Source organism: Triticum dicoccoides, chromosome 6B (genome assembly GCF_002162155.2).
Source record: "Triticum dicoccoides isolate Atlit2015 ecotype Zavitan chromosome 6B, WEW_v2.0, whole genome shotgun sequence".
NCBI classification, from domain to species: domain Eukaryota; kingdom Viridiplantae; phylum Streptophyta; class Magnoliopsida; order Poales; family Poaceae; genus Triticum; species Triticum dicoccoides.
The window spans coordinates 697,292,234-697,311,452 of record NC_041391.1 but is presented as its reverse complement, the minus strand read 5'-3'; the positions used below and the strand labels follow the sequence as shown (position 1 = coordinate 697,311,452).

The 19,219-nt window shown below is 50.2% G+C and overlaps 1 protein-coding gene across 5 annotated transcripts; it reads right to left on the bottom strand.

Annotated features, from left to right (window-relative positions):
- Positions 1–13,453: 13,453 nt before the first annotated feature.
- On the bottom strand, positions 13,454–18,951 carry LOC119324474. Of its 5 annotated transcripts, XM_037598266.1 has the most exons (7): positions 18,015–18,408; positions 17,021–17,174; positions 16,813–16,892; positions 14,953–16,704; positions 14,640–14,799; positions 13,895–14,558; positions 13,454–13,721 (listed from the first exon to the last, which is right to left on the bottom strand). In XM_037598266.1, exons 1-6 carry the CDS (start codon positions 18,243–18,245, stop codon positions 13,909–13,911), a joined length of 3,027 nt encoding a protein of 1,008 aa, XP_037454163.1. In that variant the 5' UTR covers positions 18,246–18,408; the 3' UTR covers positions 13,454–13,721; positions 13,895–13,908. The 5 variants fall into 5 exon arrangements, with proteins under 5 accessions (XP_037454163.1, XP_037454165.1, XP_037454162.1 ...); XM_037598268.1 differs by lacking the exons at positions 13,454–13,721; positions 18,015–18,408 and adding an exon at positions 18,542–18,951 and having other exon boundaries at positions 13,748–14,558; XM_037598265.1 differs by lacking the exon at positions 13,454–13,721 and having other exon boundaries at positions 13,748–14,558; positions 18,015–18,406.
- Positions 18,952–19,219: the final 268 nt, after the last annotated feature.

Here is a 19,219-nt window from a genome sequence, read left to right as displayed (position 1 = left end):
TAGCCACTCGTTATTCTTAGTGGCTGCAGCAAGAACGCTGTTAGAGCTGTCAGGAAAGTCTCCAGACGAGCCTTGCCATTTTCTGGCGCCAAGATCGCCCAGAACTTGAGGGTTCTGAGGATCAACCTCCAAACCTGCAAAATCAATGTCCAAATGGTGTTGTTAAAGATAATAGAGTTCCTATACTTCCACAAGCACCAGAGGACAACCGACGAGACCATGTTTAGAGCAGAATTCTTCCTATTGGATACCCAAAATCTGGCAACAGATTCATACTCTGTTCCTATCCCGACCTGAAAATGTTTAGCTACAAACGACCAAATGTTTTTTGCTACGATGAATTCAAAAAACAAGTGGGTGTTAGTTTCCTGTTCAGAGCAAAAGACGCAATCCAGAGGTTTAAAGATGTGCCTTTTCCTCAGGTTATCTCTGGTCATCAACCTGTTATATGAGAAGAGCCACAGGAAAATGTGGATTTTCGGGGGCACATAAAGTTTCCACACCGCTGGGATGAAAACTGGTTGCACCCCACGAAAATTGATTACATGATACAGAGAGCTTGAGGAGTACACACCGTTGCTCTCAAGTTACCATATCAGTGAGTCAATGTCCTCACTAAGAGCAATGCTTCTGGCACATTCTACCAGATGGTGCCATTGCTCCATGAGTTTATCATCAAAATTCCTTCTGAAGGTCAGCTTGAGAGTTTCCCCATCCCAGACATCTTTAATAGTTTTAGATTGCTCATTACAGACTATGTACACAGGCCAGAATTGTGTGGCTAGAGGGGAGGTCCCAAACCAAGTATCTTCCCAGAATCTAATCCTCTCACCATTACCCACCTTCCATCTAAATCCAAACTTCAGGTTTTGGATGATGGATTGGAATCCCTTCCAAAACCTAGAGGAGTTTGGAGTAGGGTTAACAGCAAATAGATTAGGTTTCCCAGAGACATACTTTTGATCTATAATGGATTTCCAGGGTTTCTCCCCTTCCTCATAGAATCTTTTGACCCAAGATCCTAAAAGGCATGTGTTTACCTCTTGAAGGTTTGGGATTCCAAGACCTCCAAATTCTTTTTTTATACATATCATTTTCCAACTAGCCAGGTGAAGTTTCCTATGCCCTTCAAAGTCGTTCCATAGGCAGTTAGCCATCTGGGAATTAATCAATTCTATGGCCCACTTAGGGAATTTGAAAAAGGAAAGAAGGTAAATGGGGATACTAGCCAGGCATGCTTGAATGAGCACGAGTCTGCCTTTATAGGAGAGTAGTTTCCCTCTCCACCCAGCAATCCTTTTCATGATTTTATCTATAAGGGGTTGTATATCCTCCCTTCTGAGCTTGTCGTAGTGGAGGGGGATCCCCAGGTACTTAATAGGGAAAACCCCTTCAGCACATCCTAGCGTTTGAATGAAGCTAGCCGTTTCCTCCTTATCCATATTAATGGGGATCAACTCACTCTTACTGTAATTAATTCTCATTCCTGAGACCTGCTCAAAGCAGTTCAACACTATCTTCAGGTTTGAGGCATGCTGTAGGTCTTTATCTAGGAAGAGGATGGTATCGTCTGCATACTGCAGGCAGATGATCCCACCTGGGCAGGCTTCTGGGCAGAGCCCAGCAATCATATCTTGATTGGCTGCCTTCATCGGCATTCTGGTGAGAGCATCCACTACTAGGTTAAATAACAGTGGGGAGATGGGGTCTCCTTGCCTGAGCCCTTTCCCTATGAGAAAGAAATCACTTTCACTATTGTTCACCTTGACTCCAATGGACCCCCCATGGGTAATTTGCCTGATCCATTGAATCCATCTCCCCCCAAACCCTCTAAACTTAAGTAGCTCCTCTAAGAATTCTAGGTTGACCTTATCAAAGGCTTTTTCATAGTCCAGTTTCAGCACCAATCCTTGTCTCTTGCTAGAATGAATAGAGTGCAGCACCTCATGTGCTGTAACTACACTTTCTAGGATATACCTGCCTTTTAGGAAGGCAGATTGATTACTAGCTACTAGCCTTTGTAGGATCTTTGAGAATCTATTGGTGAGTACCTTAGTGAAAATCTTGAAGCTACAGTTCAAAAGGCTGATGGGCCTAAATTTCTTCATAGAGGAAGCATTTGGTTCCTTAGGGATTAGGGTCAGCATAGCAAAGTTAAGTTTGTGTATGTCAAACTCCCCTTTGTGGAAGTCTGAAAACATATTCATCAGATCTTTCTTCAACAGCTCCCAAAAGTGTTGGTAGAAAAAGAAGGGAATCCCATCAGGCACTGGGGCTCCATTAGAATATGAGTCAAAAATTGCCTTTTTGACCTCCTCCTCTGAAAAAGGAGCTTCTAAGGTGATATTCTCTCCAGTAGTTACTTTTTCTCCTTCAGAGAAAAAGTTTTGATTCATTTTAAAACCATTCCTATCTTCTTTTTTAAAGAGTTCTTTGTAATAGTCACTAGCAATCTTAAGCATCTCAGCATTATCAGTGACTGGCCCCTCAGGTCCATCCAGAGAGTGGATGATAGTTTTCCTCCTTCTCTGGTTGGCCACTGCATTGAAATATGCAGTGTTCCTGTTACCTTCTTTAATCTCTCTATCTCTAGATCTCTGTTTAGCTTTAACCTCTTCTTGGAGCCAGATTTTCTGGAGCTCAGAGTGGATGAATCTAATCCTAGAAAATTCTGCTTCAGAAAGGTTTGAGGTTTCAGACTTAATATCAAGCTTATCAAAGTCTTCCGGGAGGATTTTTTTTGTATCTCCTAAGTTGAGCTTCCTCATTGGAGCTCCACCCTTTGGTGATTCTCCTGAGCTTCCTAATTCTAATCTGCCAGTTCTCAATGTGGGAGGAGGCATTGGTGGTCTCACTCCAAATTCCAGAGACTAGATTGGAGAAGTCCTCTCTAAGTAGCCACCACTTCTCCATTTTATAACTACTGCATTTAGGGGCTTGGTTTAAACCAGAATTCCAAATTAAAGGAACATGGTCACTCCCACATCTAGGCAAAGCCCTACAGGATGCCATGGGGAAGATCATGTCCATTTTAGTATTACAAAAAATCCTGTCTATTGTGGACATGATCAGGTCCACCTGGTTATTGGCCCAAGTAAATCTCCTGCTAGACAGCTTAATTTCAAGCAAGCTCCAGATTTCAACCCAGGCATTAAAATTCTCACTCCATCTATGGTTAATATTGCCATTACTTTTATCTTTGGCATATCTCACTAAATTAAAATCTCCCCCTATCAGTGTGGGGAGAGGGTCTTCCAAGAACAAGGTATGAAGTTCAGAGATAAAACCTTCTTTCCCTTCTTCATAAGGAGAACCATAGACAGTAATGACTCTAAATGGATTATCATCAGTTTTCAGTTTCATAACGCAACTAACAGAAGAATCTAAATTGGACCAGGAGACCACATCTAAGATATCCAGATCCACTCCCATCCGGATGCCTCCAGCAGAGCCCTGGGCTGGCAAGTGATGCCAGGAAAAGTTTCTATTACCTACTAGGGATTTTAAATAGGAGTCCGAGAACTCGTCTTTCTTAGTTTCTTGAAAACCTACAATGGAAGCATGGGTTTTAGCCATAGTTTCCAAGATCAGAGTTTTCCTACCAGGGGCAGCAATCCCTCTCACATTCCAGAACAGAGCATTCATGTTACAAGTCTAGTTCTGGGGTGCTTGCCCCTTCTGTTCTTACAAACCAAATACCACAGCTCACTATTGCTAGATTCAACACTAACATCACTAGGCATTTTCCTAGGGGTGATGAAGTCTGTAGCAGAACCTTCAGTACTGTCAGGGATCACACGCCCCTCTCTACATCTATCAGCTACATTATTGGAAGGGTCAGCATCTATTTTTTCTTCCAAAATAACATCTATACCTACTTTATTAGCAACAGAAAGGAAACTGGGATTATTGAAAAGTGAGAAGGGTTTGCTTATACCTTCTTTGGTGGTTCTTGCATCTTGAGCACTTTTGAACTGCTGAGCTTTCTGAAGTATGGTTCTGGCGTCTCCAGCAACCCTGGCACTCATTCTAGTCGCTTGGACAGGGCCCCAATTTTTAGCATTGTTCTGTTGTTGGATTGGTGGGAAGTCTTCTTCATATTCCTCCACCTCCACAGCTTCTTCAGCATTGCTTCCAGGCAGGTGCAAGGGTTCTATTGGCATGTCATCTTCTCCATCTTCAGTGCTAATTCCATCATCCTCCCAGCCTTCCATCTCCCTCAGGAGGCTGAATCCATCTCCTAGGTCCCCATCATCTAGCAGGTTACTAAGTGCAATGCTTTTGATGTTTTGCAGAGAGTCTGGTAGCTTGTTCTTCAGAAGAGTAGTTGGGGTTGGGGGCTCAATCTCTTCTTGGCAGTAATCACTGGATTTCCTGTTCATGCCACTACTAGAGATGGTCCTGGATCCATTATCTGAGCTTTTGGAACTTCTATGAGAGGCTGTATCATCATTGTTTTTGCTATTGTGGTTGTTGTCAGTCCCTCCACTCTGCTGGTGACCTGTGGGTTGCCCTTGGACTTGTTCCTCCACAACAGCAGTTGGTGGCTCCACCTCAACTTTGATTTTGTACAGCTTCCCATGGATCCCAAAAATTCTCTCCTTTGGCACCCTGGAGTGGTCCTTACAGGCGATTTTGACTCTGATGGTTTCATAGAAGTTCTGGAAATTGTGCTGCCAGTCTACATCCAGCAGTACACCAAAAGTAGATGTGATCTGGTCCAGCAGAGACCATTCACACCACTTGGGGTTCATGCTTCTTAATTTGATCTAGACTTTCTGTAGTTCTTCTTCAGCAGTGGTCTCCCCTTTCCATACTTCTACTTTCACTATAGAGTTTTCCTTGGACAGGCCGGAGCAGGGGGTATCCAGACACCTATTCCACATCTATCTCAGGAGGGAATTTAACTAGAAATGTCCACTCATGTAGAGCATTGATGGGCCAGGGCCAGTTGGTTTTGTAGATGCTGGCAAACTCTGTTGCCAGTTCCTGCTTTGAGACCTCCCCTGACTCCACAAAAATTATCCCAATGTTCTTCAGCCATCCAGTGTGCTGGGCATTCACATCAGGAGCATCCAGGTGGTAAAAGTCGAGCCCCTGTGCGGCACTGCCTACAAATTTTGCTGTTGAGTGCGGCTTCTTCCTGACTGGACAGTCTTCCACTTTGTGATTGATCATTTTGCAGATAAAGCAGCATTTGGGCTTTGAGCACTTGTCTTTGTGGTGCCCAGGGTCACCACAATTGTAACAAGTGCCCCAGAGTAGGACATCAAACCTGGGTTGGTAGCCATGGCCCTCTGATTTGCATCTTTGCCTTTCTTCTGTTGATTCTTGGGTTGAGACCTGATCTGTTGTTGGCTACCACCTTGAGCTTCACCCTGATTCCCCCCTTGCCCACTCGACTGCCCTTGAGACTGCTGCGGTGGGGTGAACCACTGCTGCTGCGGGCCTCCACATGGCGTAGGGAAAGGTCCTGGGAATTGACCTGGGAAAGCCCATGGCGGCGGCGGGCCCTGGTAACCGAACCCAAAGAACGGCTGCTGCTGCTGCTGCACCCTGCTCCCCTGGTTGATCTGCTGGTGGTCGGGAGGCCAATTCCCTGCTTGGTCTCCCCTACCGCCTCTGTTCTTGGCTCTGCCCCGCCCGTGCCCTCCGTCCGCCATGAGATCTGGGTCGGGGGTGGTAGCCGCTGCTGTAGCGAGGGTGGTTGGGAGAGAGGGAACCCTAGCTTCTTCTCCCCCCAACCCTCCTTTTATAGGCTCCCAGAGCTGACTGTACCACCCTTCCGCCTCGTCAAGGTGATCATCTGGCAGCTTGGTGGGTGAGTTGGCTGCTGCGTCAGCCATGTGGTCCTTTTGAATCCTGTCGCTTCTCCTCGAGTCCACGAATCTGAACCCGCCAGAGGCCTCCAAGACCAGAAGCGCCCCTAAATTTTGCTTCGATCCGAAATTGGTTACTGCGGCGCTGTCAGGTTCACGGCGATTGTGATGCTCTCCTGCAATTGCAATCTCCAGAATGCTTGCCAACGGATCCGCCTCTCTCTCCGCGGTGAATCCTGTGCCGCCATTGCCCAGGAGATCCCTACCCTCGCCGGCGTCGATCTGCCTGTCAGGAACAAGGACAGTTCGTGATCCGTGGCGAACGACAGGATCCTGGTAACTAGCTTCGGCACTGATTCACTGCCTCTCCTTGGAATCCTCATCGATGCTGTCACTGTCTGCATCACTTCTGAAATCTCTTCTTCCTCGCTGATCTGAGCTTGGATAAACGCAGACTCTCGTTGGTCGCTCATGATGAGTGGGTGTGGGCGGGGGCATGGGTTCACTCTGCTTGGGCATCTCTTTCCAGGCCCCCTCCACCGAGAATATGCATTCAGCCATCGCACTGCTCACTCCAAATCCGACTCCACAATTCTCATGTGCAGCACAGTAACTGTCCCCCGTGACCGATAATGCCAGAGGATCGAGATTCAGGGGCTGTAGTCGCCACAATCCCGATCCGGTGTCGGGGACAGGTAGGGCCATGGATCCACCTCCTCCGAGTCTGAAGGGGGGCTGGAAGGAAGGCGCCCGAGGATCCCTTCCCAGCGCGCCCTGCGGCGAGCGTCGCCGCACTTCGCTTCTGATTTCGCCCAAACAACGAACGCCTCTGGCTGCTCTCTCGGACTGGGCATCTGGGCCTTCTCCGCCCTCGTGCCTTCGAAGTAGATCCTCCGAGCGAGGTTGAGCAGCTCTCGATCTGCTTGGATCTGGCATGTCTGAGCGTACCTCAATCTGCAGAGCTTTTGAAACGGATCCAGACTCCTCGCCGCAGCGAGATCTGCCTCCCTCCACTCCTTCACGCACTGCATCCACGAGTCGGCGTCGTCGCGGATCCTCATCGCCCTCTCTGTCCACCTCTGCATCCTCGTCGCCTGAAGCGTCGCGGGGGAGACCGATCCAATCTGGCGCAGCTTCACTGGGAAAGCCTGGTAAACAAATGGCAGATGCATTTGAATCACCGTCGAGCCCTGCGGGACCCCGGGAGGGAGGGACCTGGGGGGCGAGCCTGTGGATCTGGTCTGGCGAGGCATGGAGGCGTCGAGCGGTGGTTGCGGGGGCGGTGGGGGGCAAATATGTGATTTCTACCCAGAATAACTGGTAGTACCCTTTATATTCAAAAAAAGAAAGCATGCATCAGTGCTCTGGTGCTGGCATAAAACACAACACGCACTGTACGCAGTACGTATGGCTACCTATTATCTGTTCACCACCTCGTCGTTACTGTAGATAGATCACATAGCCAATGAAGCAGGGCCATGGAAGTACACGCATGGCCCCACCCAGACCCAGATCAACAACAAAAAAGGGCAGGTGTACCAAAATGTCAGTAGAGTACTTGCACCCTTTTCCCGGGAAAGAAAGTAAAAAAAAGCAGAGAACCGTTGCGGCCTTGAATGCGGCTCCCAACGACCCCAACGGCTTCTTCTTCCTCCTCCTCCTCCTCCTCCCGCCTCTGTGCCTGCTGTAAGTACCACACTCCACAGTCCCTACAACTCCAATGGCAATCATTCCAAACTTTGGACCGCTCATTATTGGCTATCCACTGCAAACGCTGAAGGAAGAAGATGGTGACATGGGAACCAGCCTCTGCACGCAACCAGGCGCTGCTCACTCCCGCTGAGTGCTGCTGGCAGCTTCAAACCATCAGATTGATCCCACAGTCCTAGTAGTACCACAAAACTTTCATATTACAAGAGCATGAGGACTCGTAGACGGGCACCGCACGACAACGGAGGGAGCGCCGCGCAGCAGCAGCGGCACGAACCCAAAGTTTTGAAGCCGGCGCGCGGTGTTGAGCAAGTTGAGCCCAAGGCGGCGGCGGGGTGCAGGTGCCAATCGTGCGGTGGAAACTGTCAATCTAGACACCCCTCGTACAACAGGAAAACAACCGTCGTTAAGAAGCGATTTTTAGGGGATTAGACCGTCTTTTATTCTGCAGACGGACTGCCTCTTTGACGTTGTTCTCTTTCCTCCATACAGGTAGACTAAAATCCTAGTTGGCGTGAGTTACAGACGGCTGACTCATCGCCGTTGTACATGTCGGCGGTCCACGTGTGTCTGCATATGCATCCACTGGACCATCTGGATAGATACGCTGTGTTATTACAAAATCCATTCCGCTTTGCTAAAACCGCGGCATAGTACCACTGATTATTTGATAGCTGCCTGAAAAGTGAAAACAAATCTGCCTTCAGTCGATTTTTTGAGAAACTTTGAGGCAACCTAGGTATGATCGCCTCCTTACTGGCCATGCCATGTTGCGTGGTGAAACCTTGCTGATCGTCAGGTGGGAAAGGGAACCTATCCATTTGTATGCATCCCATCACGCACCTACATGTCCTGATTAATTCCTGCCGACCTGCTTGTATGTACGTGTTGCCTGTCCTGCACTGCACTGCACTCTACCATCAACCATCAACTAAGTAGTAATTAGCCGATCCGATCTTGATAATGCTCTTTTTTCCTGGGGTAGTTAACCTACTCTTCTTTCTAGTTTGCAGGTGGATTAAATGGATGGAGTGGAAGCTACGTACGTGCGTACGTACGCCCTGCAGCCAAGTGGAGATGTCAATCAATTTCTCGGCGTACATGCGTGCGTTAAACACATGCACGATGGCGCGCAAACTGATAAATACCAGCTGCAGGTCGCCCTCGTTAATTAATCGCGTATATACTATGCATCCATGTGCTATGTGGGGGTGTACAGTACCAGTACGCCTGTGCATGTGTACATACGCACAGTGGCACTGATCATCCCACATGCTGTGTTCTCTCGTGGGCGCACGCCGCACGCAGCACGGCAGCATATGCAGCAGCCTAGGTACCAGATGCGTGGCCTGTTGTTGTTGATTTTTGCCAGTTAGTTAATGAATTAGTGGTACGTACTAGTAGCAGTTACTACTTGTTGCATGGACAATGCATGCATGCCCTGGCATTGGCGGCACGTAGATTTGCAGGCAGAACCAGTGGGCTAATTCATACTAGTACGCACGTACTACTATACGTTTTCTTGCCTACTACACTACACATGCGATGTTATTTTATGTGCATGATACGTGGCTGATCTGATCAACCATTATGCTGTGTTCGCTCGCTCCATCTGCCGGCGGCCGCCCGGCGATCGAGGACCACCGGAGCTCGCTGGAGATCTGAGAACCAGAAAAGAAGACGAAGATATATACTGTGGACGTGCAATGCGATGCGATGGTGTGTGGCTGGACGCTTGTTTGTTGGTACTCCCAGTATTTGGCTTGGCAGCTTGGATCACCACTTCACTTTGATAATAATTTGTTGGTCCAGGTCCAGGCCCAGGCCCAGGAGGATGCACATGTAGGAAACTGATTGCGCGCGCTAGTTGCGTTGCATTGCATGCATGCATGCAACTGAACTGATTGCATGCCCCGCTACAGCGCTACTGGTATAGGCAGCGCTAGCTGCCGTTGCATGCGCCGTACGTAACGTCTGGCCGGTGGTGCTGCTGCTGGTGCCGGTCCAGACATATCTTCTTCCTCCTTCGTGGATGAGGGGGAAGCAACTTGTTTACATAATTCAATGCATCTCCGGGATAAAAGGCACAAATTAACTCACCATGTCGTCCAAGGCGCTCCAAGCCAGCGGAGGCCAGGTCTGTGCGCGTGGATCTACTCGCTCCCTTTCTTCCTAAATCTAAGTCTTTTTTAGAGATTCCAATATGAAGTGTACATATGAAGTGAAATAAGTGAATCTACACTCTTAAGACATGTCTATATAGTACATCCGTATGTTTTCTGTACTGAAATCTAGAAAAACCTGTATATTTGTTTGTCCTCATTTATTTGTTTGCTTGACTTGAGTTTTTTGCAAGCATGGCAGCAGACGCTTGTTTGGACCGGAAACTTGTGGCGCTGCTCGTGACCCAACTCATGCATGTGATGTGTTCTCCCTCTCTCACAAAAAAAAAAAAAACTCATGCATGTGTGTTGGCTTCGAAGAAATGTTTCAGGCCTGACCTCGGCCGATGGAAACCTGGGATACGATCATATAGGCTGTACGGTGCGGACATCAAGGCCGCCGTAGTACGTACCCGCGTCTGCGCTCCATGTCCACGTAGTAAGTGCGTGAGTTGAATATATTTTTTTTGCATGGTAATACGTGTCTCATTCATATCATAAAAATTAAAATACAAGTCACGTAAGGACCGACATGACAAAACTGAAAAGCTAGCAGAACATCTCTGAACTTGACACCAACGCCCATCACCTGCCTCCGGCACCACGACAGCAGCCACCGAAGAAAAGAATGATGGATCACCTCCTCACCCGAGCTCGATGTGGCTCCATCGCTGATATGCAGCTTTGCGGACCTCCAAGGTGGCTCACCAAAAGTGAAGCCCTTACCGTTGAACGAATCAGACCGAGGCAACACCCCGGACACGCCATCGAACTCCAGATCTGGCACCCCACCGCGACTAAGACGTCGCAGAAGAAAACCATACCTGCCATCCACGAACCACGAACCCAGCACATGTTCCGCCTTGCAGATGTCGTCGATGCAGACCACAATCTGCATCCGCTCCTGGACTACCTCCCAAGCTCCGCATCGACGCTGGAGCAAACGCCTCGCAACGGCGGAGCCCGAGGACACATGTCCACCACGAGGATGCCGCCGCCGCCACGCCATCCTTGCTTGAACAGACTGGTTTCCAAATCCATCCCCAACCATAGGACCGATGGCCTTGTCAAGGAAGGATCCGAAAAATCTTTATTCGGCGCTGTCATCGTTGCCGCCGAAACGAAGACGATGAACAGCCTAAAAATCTAAACTACGAGAGAGTAAAAACGATCCACACGCGTGGATCCGGCGGCCCCCTCACCACTGACGACCGAGGTCGTCGGCGGAGGGGAGCCGCCGGAGGACGGCGCTGGAAGATTGGTCTCCTGGCGGCGGCTAGGGTTCCAGCGCCAGGGACAGGAGGAAAACACGTGCGCGTAATTGCGTGAGTTGAATACGCACTGCTGGCCTCGTAAATTGCGATCTTGACCTACTCTACTCCGACCCACGTTGCGTTGCGTGTGGCGATTTCCGAGGCAAAAACATTTTTGTTAATCTGAGCAAGGAGAGCTACGCGCGCATACCAGCGACGCTCGACACTGCCGCAGCCCACGGGACGGACGGAGACATGCACATGCACGGCCGGATATCGTGTACTAGAGCCAGCCGCCGCAGCTACCAGCGTACCAGAATAACTGGTACCCTTTATATTTAAAAAAAAACGTGCATTTGTACTCCGGTGCTAGCATAAAACATAAACAGTACGTACATACGTACACTGTAGATGCAGTGTTGCATGGATCTGTTCACTTGGACATCTCATCGTTACACTGTAGGTAGATCACATAGGCCAATGAAGCAGCAGCCATGGAAGTACACGCATGGCCCCACCCAGACCCAGATTCAACCCAAAAAAAAAGGAGAATCAGAGTACTGTAGCGCCAAAGTGTCAGCAGAGTGCTGTAACCCTTTTCCCGGTGAAGAAAAGCAGAGAACCGTTGCGGCAGTGAATGCCCCTCCCAACGACGTTCCACAACAGAGTGCGCCCGTGTTTTCTGAGATCTAACTTTCAATACGAACTCAGTGGTTTAATTTTTGTTCCTGCCACGGCTGGTCTCGTTTTATATGCTCAAACTTAGATCGCGAGATGCGCGGGCACACTACATCGTGAAATGGAGGGAGTACTCCGTTTCATCCACACTCCGCAGTCTCACCAGTAGCAATCATCAACTCCCCTCCCCTCTCCTCTTTCTGAAAGAAAAAATCAAAATGATAATGGTGGACTCCATCCATGTGTTGTAGCCAAGCCAAAGCCAAAGCCAAATGGCAAGCTCGAGATTCGCCATGGAGCAGCAGATTTCAACAACAAACCAAACTGTTTCGTGGCGGGCTGCCACCCATGATTTCTTCTCCGGTTTGCTCCAAACTTTGGATTATCCATCCATTATTGCTAATGCTAGTATCTACTCCCTCCGTTCTAAATTACTCGTCACTAATGCTAGTAAGACTGCGCAGTGCTCACTTGTGGTGAGCACGGGCAGCGTCACGCCATCATGTTGATCCCACAGTCCTACTAGTACTGTACCACAAAACTTTCTACTGATCCAGGCAGTAATAATACTACTCCCTCCGTTCGTTTTTATAAGGCGTTTCAGACAGCTGAGTTTGAACTGTTTAGTACACTGTCTGAATTTACTAAAACGTCTTATATAAGTGAACAGAGGGAGTAATAAAATCGATCAGGCGCCAGCCAGATTTGCAGAGGCCACGCTGATTGATGCTTCACATGCACCACAAATATGTTGTTTAGCAGCAGCAGGAGGAGTGGGAAGACAAGTTGACGGAGGCAGGCATCAGAAAGTTACAAATACGCAGAGGCCTGATGAAGATACAGCAGCGGCAGCACTGTTTTCTTACCGCCACAAGTACCACCGACGCAGGCCATTTATTACTACGACATGGGAGAGCAGAGCAGGCGGCGCAAGTTGCGCTCCAACTTGCCCTAGAAACAAGGGCCTGTGCGCTGCGCACTGTGGAGGCTGCTGGCATGCGGCAGAGGCAGGTTGGTCACTTGGGTCAGGCAGGCAGGCAGGCAGGAGGAGGAAGACGATGGCGAGGTTAGGCGGAGGATGCTCCAGGGACCTCTCACATGCTGAGCCTGAAAAGGATCAACAGGCACACAAACACCCCAGCCTTTTGGCGCTGGCCCCCTTCTTCCTCCAGGTCCACCACACCCCACAGTAATAAGTAAACCTCCTCACTGCACAGCAATGGAGATGATGCCATGCATGCAGATGCAGCCATGTGGAGATGGATGGATCATGGGATTCATGGCCTCCATGGGGCCGCAGCCACTGCCTGACATGTGGGCCCTGCTGACACACCCACATGCACCTACAGTGCTACTACTAGTCCACACATGAATGACCAGGTATGGATATGGGTCAGATGGAGTAATATAAGCTGGGATTGCACAGAACACCACACCAGGGATCAAATGCATGTTTGACGCCGCGGTTCCAGCTTCAGTCAAAAAAAGTACCATCCATTGGCAACTTTGATACTCTACTCTAAAACTAACTCAAGATCAAGAGATTCCTCCCATCTCATGTGGTTTTGATTTTCTGGGAACCCCCAAATATGCCGATATCGCGGCGGCGGCGGCGATGACGAGGCGCTTGTCTGTCGGGCTCATTAGCCCTAACATGCCAAATGGCCAAGCAGCATTGGCCTTGCTGCTGCTAAGACAGTTAGTTTTGCTCTAGTGGGGTGGTTCAAGTAAACAAATGGTGGCTCTGAGCAGTGAGCATAGACAAATCACAGTTGACATGGATCCTAACAAAACAAGATTACTTTCTTTTGATGCCCTATGGATCAGATCATGGCTTCTACTGACTTATATCCTATTGGACCACACAAAATCAGGCGATATGTTACTGTCTTTTGTACTACTGCATTTGTTTTCTACATCTTGAATGAGATCATAACTCTAATTCAAGCAACACCATCAGCTTACTACAGGAGGACAAAATAAAATTACTGACTTGTGTAGTATTAATGAAGGAAAAGATGATGATGATAACCTTCAACACTGGCATGGTTCATTTGTCAAAACGGCAAACAATCAGCTAATTACAGCATGCAGCACCCCTATATCAGAAAAAGGAGAGGGCAAATCAGGAAAAGGCACACATTTGGCATCGCATTTTCCGCGGTAACACGGTAAATAGAGCAGTGTTACAGCAGAGCAAGTATCATCACGCGAACAGAAAACGCTACAGAGTTGGGGAGAGGCAAAAATCAACAGTTAGGGGTGGAGGTACCTCACTAGGTGCTGTTAGTCAAAATCTACAAGGGCCTCCTCAAGCAGGTCCTCCAGAACCACCGTGCAGACCATGGCGCAGACCTCAAACGTCTCCAGCCGCGTCGTGTCGGCGGTGGCGGTGGCGGTCTCCACCACCTCCCTCTTGAGGATCATCTCCAGAAGAAGGTTCCTCTCGATGACTTCGCCGGGCGGATACTTGTCGAGTATCGACCAGTTCCTTATGACCCGCCAAATTTCATCGGCCGCGGAGTTACAGGAGGAATCATCATCATGATCTTTGCGTTGCGAACGACATGTCCGACCCCATGGGTACGCGGACAATTCTGCTGTCCAAGTGAGCTCGGTGAGCGCCTCATTGATGGCATCAAAGAGAAGCCTCTCTTTTGACCTCCTTTCCCTCGACTTGATCTCCACTGCTTGGTGATCCGACAACTTCTCAAGCAACTTCATGTCCAGAGGGCTGGCTAATACGCAGCCTTTCCTATCCATGCCAGCTGAGGAAACTAGCTTCTGGATAATCGTCAACGAGTCTTGATCATCATCAGCCTTGGAGAAAAGCCTTGCTAGTCTCAAAGAATTTGGCGACATGGCTTCCGATGGGGGCTCTTCCCATGACAAGGATCTTGAAAATGATCCAATAAGTGGAGACCTGGACACGATTTCTTCAGAGACACAATGGATGTCATTACACAATGATACTCTTTCAGCTAAAACTAGTTTGATGAGATTGGTTTACAGCTTACGTGGGGACGCGGTGATGAAATTTTCAGTTGAGTACAGTAGCCTCCTATTATTATCACAGAGAAATGGTCCATCTGGATCCAGTACAGACACAGGGCTTGGTTGGTCCTGAGACTCGCCAAAGAATCCTGGGACACCAAGACTTGGCAGAGGAGAAACACCCTAACAGAACAGAGCAAAACTTTAGTAATTTAACTTGACTAGAGAAGTATGAATAACACCCGCAAAAAAAAAACCTGCAACAAGAAATCTACAGGTCTGAAAAAAGAAAAGTTACGACAATAGCTGTAATAAGATAACTTTTGGGGAATTTACCTTGGCAGGGATGCTGGGCACATTATTAGTGTGACAAGGACTAGCCACGAGTCTTTGCACAGCATTCTCATCATCATCAAGCAAAGTATGTCTCTGTGGATTGTCCAGTGTAAAATAGCTAGATGCTTCACTGCCATCACCAATAGTCACAGCACTTCCATTCTTGAGTGGATTATTAGCAGATGAAACTCCAGGTGGACCTAACTTCTCCCTAGCTGATTTCTTGTTTTTAGAGAACAGGCTGGAAACTCTTTCCCTAAATGATGATGACTTCCTACTTTTTTCATTGTCAGCTTCCTGAGAAGCAACGACAACCCTGTTCGACTCCCTGCCTCCATAAGACAAAGAAACTGGAAGAGACCGAGACCTTGGCAAACATGAGAAAGGATCTGCGGTATCCAGCTCAGGCGATCTGCTCTCTAATGTTATTTCCCCACACTCCTGGTCTTTTTTCCCTTCAGGGATTGTGAGCATCTCACCCAGTGTACCAACACTTCTACGTGCTCCCCTTTCTTCCTCACCGCTAACAGTTGACGATACCACCGACCATCTCTCCAAAATCCGCCTTTTGGCTTCCTTGACCACCGACGGTTCACGTCGGTTGGACGCCTGGCTGGAGCATGATGCAGAGTAAGGGCTTTCACTCCTGCTCAGGAAATCCCAGGAACGGCCGGAAGTGGGAGTACCAAACTCCAGATCCTCACTTATTTCACCAGACACTTCTTTAGCGGTTTCAACCTCTGACTTACTAAAGGAGCTATTTTCATTGTAAGTATCATGGTATTCATAAGAGAGCGAACTATCTTCATCCTGGCTCTCTTTTAAGCGCATCCTCATCTGCCAAGTGATCTCCTTGGCCAGCCTTCTCGAGGATACTGTTTCATCAACCGCCATCACACTATCGTCCTCACTATCTGCCTCTGTTGATGATTCTAGCGAGGACACTGGGATCGTATCTTCATGAGACTTTGGAAGTCCTGGCTTTAGTACCACAATTCTTGTTGGTTCGGACAGAGTTGAATTTCCCGGGTTAACATTTAGGCTCTGGTGGCGCCAGCATCTGTTGCCTTCAGCTTCATTTCCCTCTGAATATAGATGCCTCCCGACATGAATGTTGCCCTTTCTCTTGACTGATTCTGACGGCTTCAGTATGGTTATCTGCTTTATTTCTGAAGGTGGTGCAACAGGTTCGAACCCATAATGGTTGTTTGATAACAGCGGAGTTGGCTCATCAAGGAACTTCAGGAACAAGTCTTTATTTGAGCTCAAAAACTGCAGCGCTTCTTGGAACTCCTTTGAATGGAGAAGCTTCTCGTCCGTGGCCAGACGTTTTGCTTCAGCAAACTTCTCGCGGACGAGGGACATTCTCCTCTCGCAAGAAGGATCCTTTCCTTGGTGTCTGTTCTTGCTGCTATCGACCTTTGAAGGCTGATCACGAAAACTGCTCCATGTCTCCTCATGCCGTGTTCCTACCTTCTGGTTCTGGTGGCATTTGCTTTCCTTCTTCGGCTTGACATTTCGGCCGTCGTCTTCCATACTGAACCGTCTTCCTGATACCAAATCAGATTGGTGGACGGCTGGAGCGTCGTTTAGGCCCATCAATCTGGCAACAACATTGAGAGGCTCGTCATCGGGCACCCCTTCTCTCCACATGTCCTGCTCCATGAGCATCTTGACAGGCGACACGCCAGATCTGTTGGTGGGTGAGTTTGATCTTTTCGTCGGAGAGCTCCTTCTTTGCTGACTGTCTCTCTGCAGTAAAAAAATAAAGAGAACAGATATCAGTTAACAAAGCTCAAGTTCAACTCATTTATACAGCTAAAAACAAAAGGAACATGGAGCATTGGCATTATCACATACATGTTTATCCTCCATCTGAGCCGGGAACTGATTACCCGCCATCTTGAAACCACCGCTGCGGTCCTTGCCAGCCGGAGAAACTGCAAAGCACACCGGTAAATCGCATCAGAGATCGCCGAGAAGGAGAACACCGTCGCATAACAGGAAGCAGAAAAGCAGCAGAAAATGTAGTAGTGGTACAAGAGAAGGGCGAGGAGCGGCATCATACCGTCGCGGTGCGCCTTGTCGGTGAGCATCTTGGTGGCGACGACGCCGTTGCTGAGGTCGAACATGTTGATGACCCTGCCGAGGCAGCCGGGGAAGGGCGCCAGCACCTGCAGCTCCTGCTTCTTCTTCTGCTTCCTATCCTGAGCCCCCTTCATCTGCACGGAGGACGGCATTTAACAACCACGGCCTTCAATGCAGGAGCCGGTAGGTAAAGGTACACACGAGGAAAGATTGTTTTTCAAAATCTGAAGCAGGGCACCAGATGAACAGCAGCTAGGTTTGGTTTTGAAATCCAAACTATTTTGAATCGTGTGTGTGTGTGTGTGTGTGTGTGTGTGTGTGTGTGTGTGATGGGGGGTAGGGAGAGCGCCGGACGGGACAAGCCCCCGAGAACGGAACAAAAAGCGGTTTGGCGTCGACGACGAGGAGGGAGGGGGGGGATGGTGGTGGTGGTGGTCACTCACGTGAGGCGCGCTCCCCCACCTCGGAGCCACTGGAGCTCATCATGGCTGATTTCGCAGCCGGAAAAGCTCGGGCGCGGAAAAGGAGACGGGGATGGGGGCGCGAATGTGCGCGTACAGCGGCCTTTCTTGTCGTCCTGCCCCGCTCGGGCGGGAGGAGGAAATCTTATCTCGGCGCGCTCCGGTGATCTCCCACCCAATGCGGCGACGGGCCCTCGCGGGTGCCGGAAGCAACCGCACGCCGCGAAAGGCGGCGGATTCCCTGCCCGGAACGGGGGGCGCGATCGAATCCGCGCGGAAGGGATGGCGGCGTGGGCGGCAAAGGCCTTGCCGCGTGAAGCTGCGGCGGCAACCGCGAGAGCGACGGCGGCGCGCGGATCGATGGGGAAAGTCGAGCCCCCAGCCCAAAGCGACCGCGAGGGGAATCACCGGCGGTACGGCGGTGAAAGATGGATAAAAATAAGTGATGGGATCAGGCTAAAAATAGTGGATTGATTGGTTAAAAGGGGCGGCGGGAATCTCGTGATTGGGAACCTGGTCGGCGAGGAACGGCCAAGGAGAAGCGCCGCCGGGCCGGCGACGCGGTGGCCTGCAGGGCTCTGCACTTCCTCCCCCCTCTGGTTTTATTATTACTGGTGGTGTTGTTATTCTCTGCCCCGTGCACGCCTGGAGGAAGAGGACGCGGGAGGTCAAGTCGGGGTCGGCAATGGCGACGGGCCCCATGGATCGGCGGAGGTTGTGGCAATTAGGATAGCATTCATTCATGGAGTGGTGCCGCGGGCGGCAGGACGCAGGACGTCGCACGGGGCGCCCGGCGTGAATTTTTCTTGACTTTTTTGGATGGATTTACCTACGGAAAGGAGAGAGAGATTGGATTGATCGAGGGGAGGGCGGCTCGGCCTGGAAAGGCGCCGCTTTTGGGGAAGAGGAAAGCGACGGGGGCGAGCGAAAGGAATGAGAAGGGACGAACGGTCACCTCGCCGACCCCCCCGAAACGGCAAAGTGAGGCGCCCGCCCGGAGAGAATGAGGAGGCGGCGAGGGGAGGGAATGGTGGACGTACCTGCGGTGCGGCGGCGCCGGACGCCGGTGGGCGGACCGCCTGTCAGACGCTGCCGGACGCGTGGATCTCCCCGCCAGCGGCCGGCGAGAGCGGCGGTGCGGGGCCGCCGATCCGTGGCCGGCCGTGCCAAGGGTGAGATGCGCAGCCCCCCTCAGGAGCGGAGACCGTAGCCGGCAGAGCAGCCGCGCAACACCGCCGCCGCCGCCGCCGCGCCCAGGAGGCCCGGCCAGGAAGCAAGCAGCAGCGATCGGTGGAGGCTCGGCCGCGACTCAGGCGAGCGTGCTGGAGGAGAAGAGTGGAGGTGCCGTGTCCGTAGCAGCTAGGAGTGTTGCAGTAGTACCCGGCAATGGCCGCAATGGCGCTGAGGGAGGTGAGTGGGAAGTGGAGCTGGAGCGGGGGTTAGCGAGGGAGGCGGGGAGGGCAGTGTGGCGCAGAGCACGTGAAGGCTCATTAATGGGCCGCGTTCCGTTCCGTTCCAGCCTACCGCACCGGTAATCGATCCACCCACCGGTCGCGATTAGCAATAGTACCGCTCGGTTGCGCTTGCTTGTCAAATCCGTCAGTCGCGCTCACGCCACACGTGCCTCCCTCCCTCCCTCGCATCACTTCCTCCTCCCTTTCTCCTCGGCTTTATTTAATTAATCAATCATCACTTGAGCTGGGGAGGTGAGCCAAGAC

Excerpts from the sequence above, each read along its gene's own strand:
- LOC119324474 (XM_037598266.1), bottom strand. The coding sequence starts at position 18,245 with ATGAATGAATGCTATCCTAATTGCCACAACCTCCGCCGATCCATGGGG. Across the intron at positions 16,705-16,812 it reads CTCAGATGGAGGATAAACAT|AGAGACAGTCAGCAAAGAAG; the intron begins GTATGTGATAAT and ends TTTTTACTGCAG. Across the intron at positions 14,800-14,952 it reads TGCCCAGCATCCCTGCCAAG|GGTGTTTCTCCTCTGCCAAG; the intron begins GTAAATTCCCCA and ends CTGTTCTGTTAG.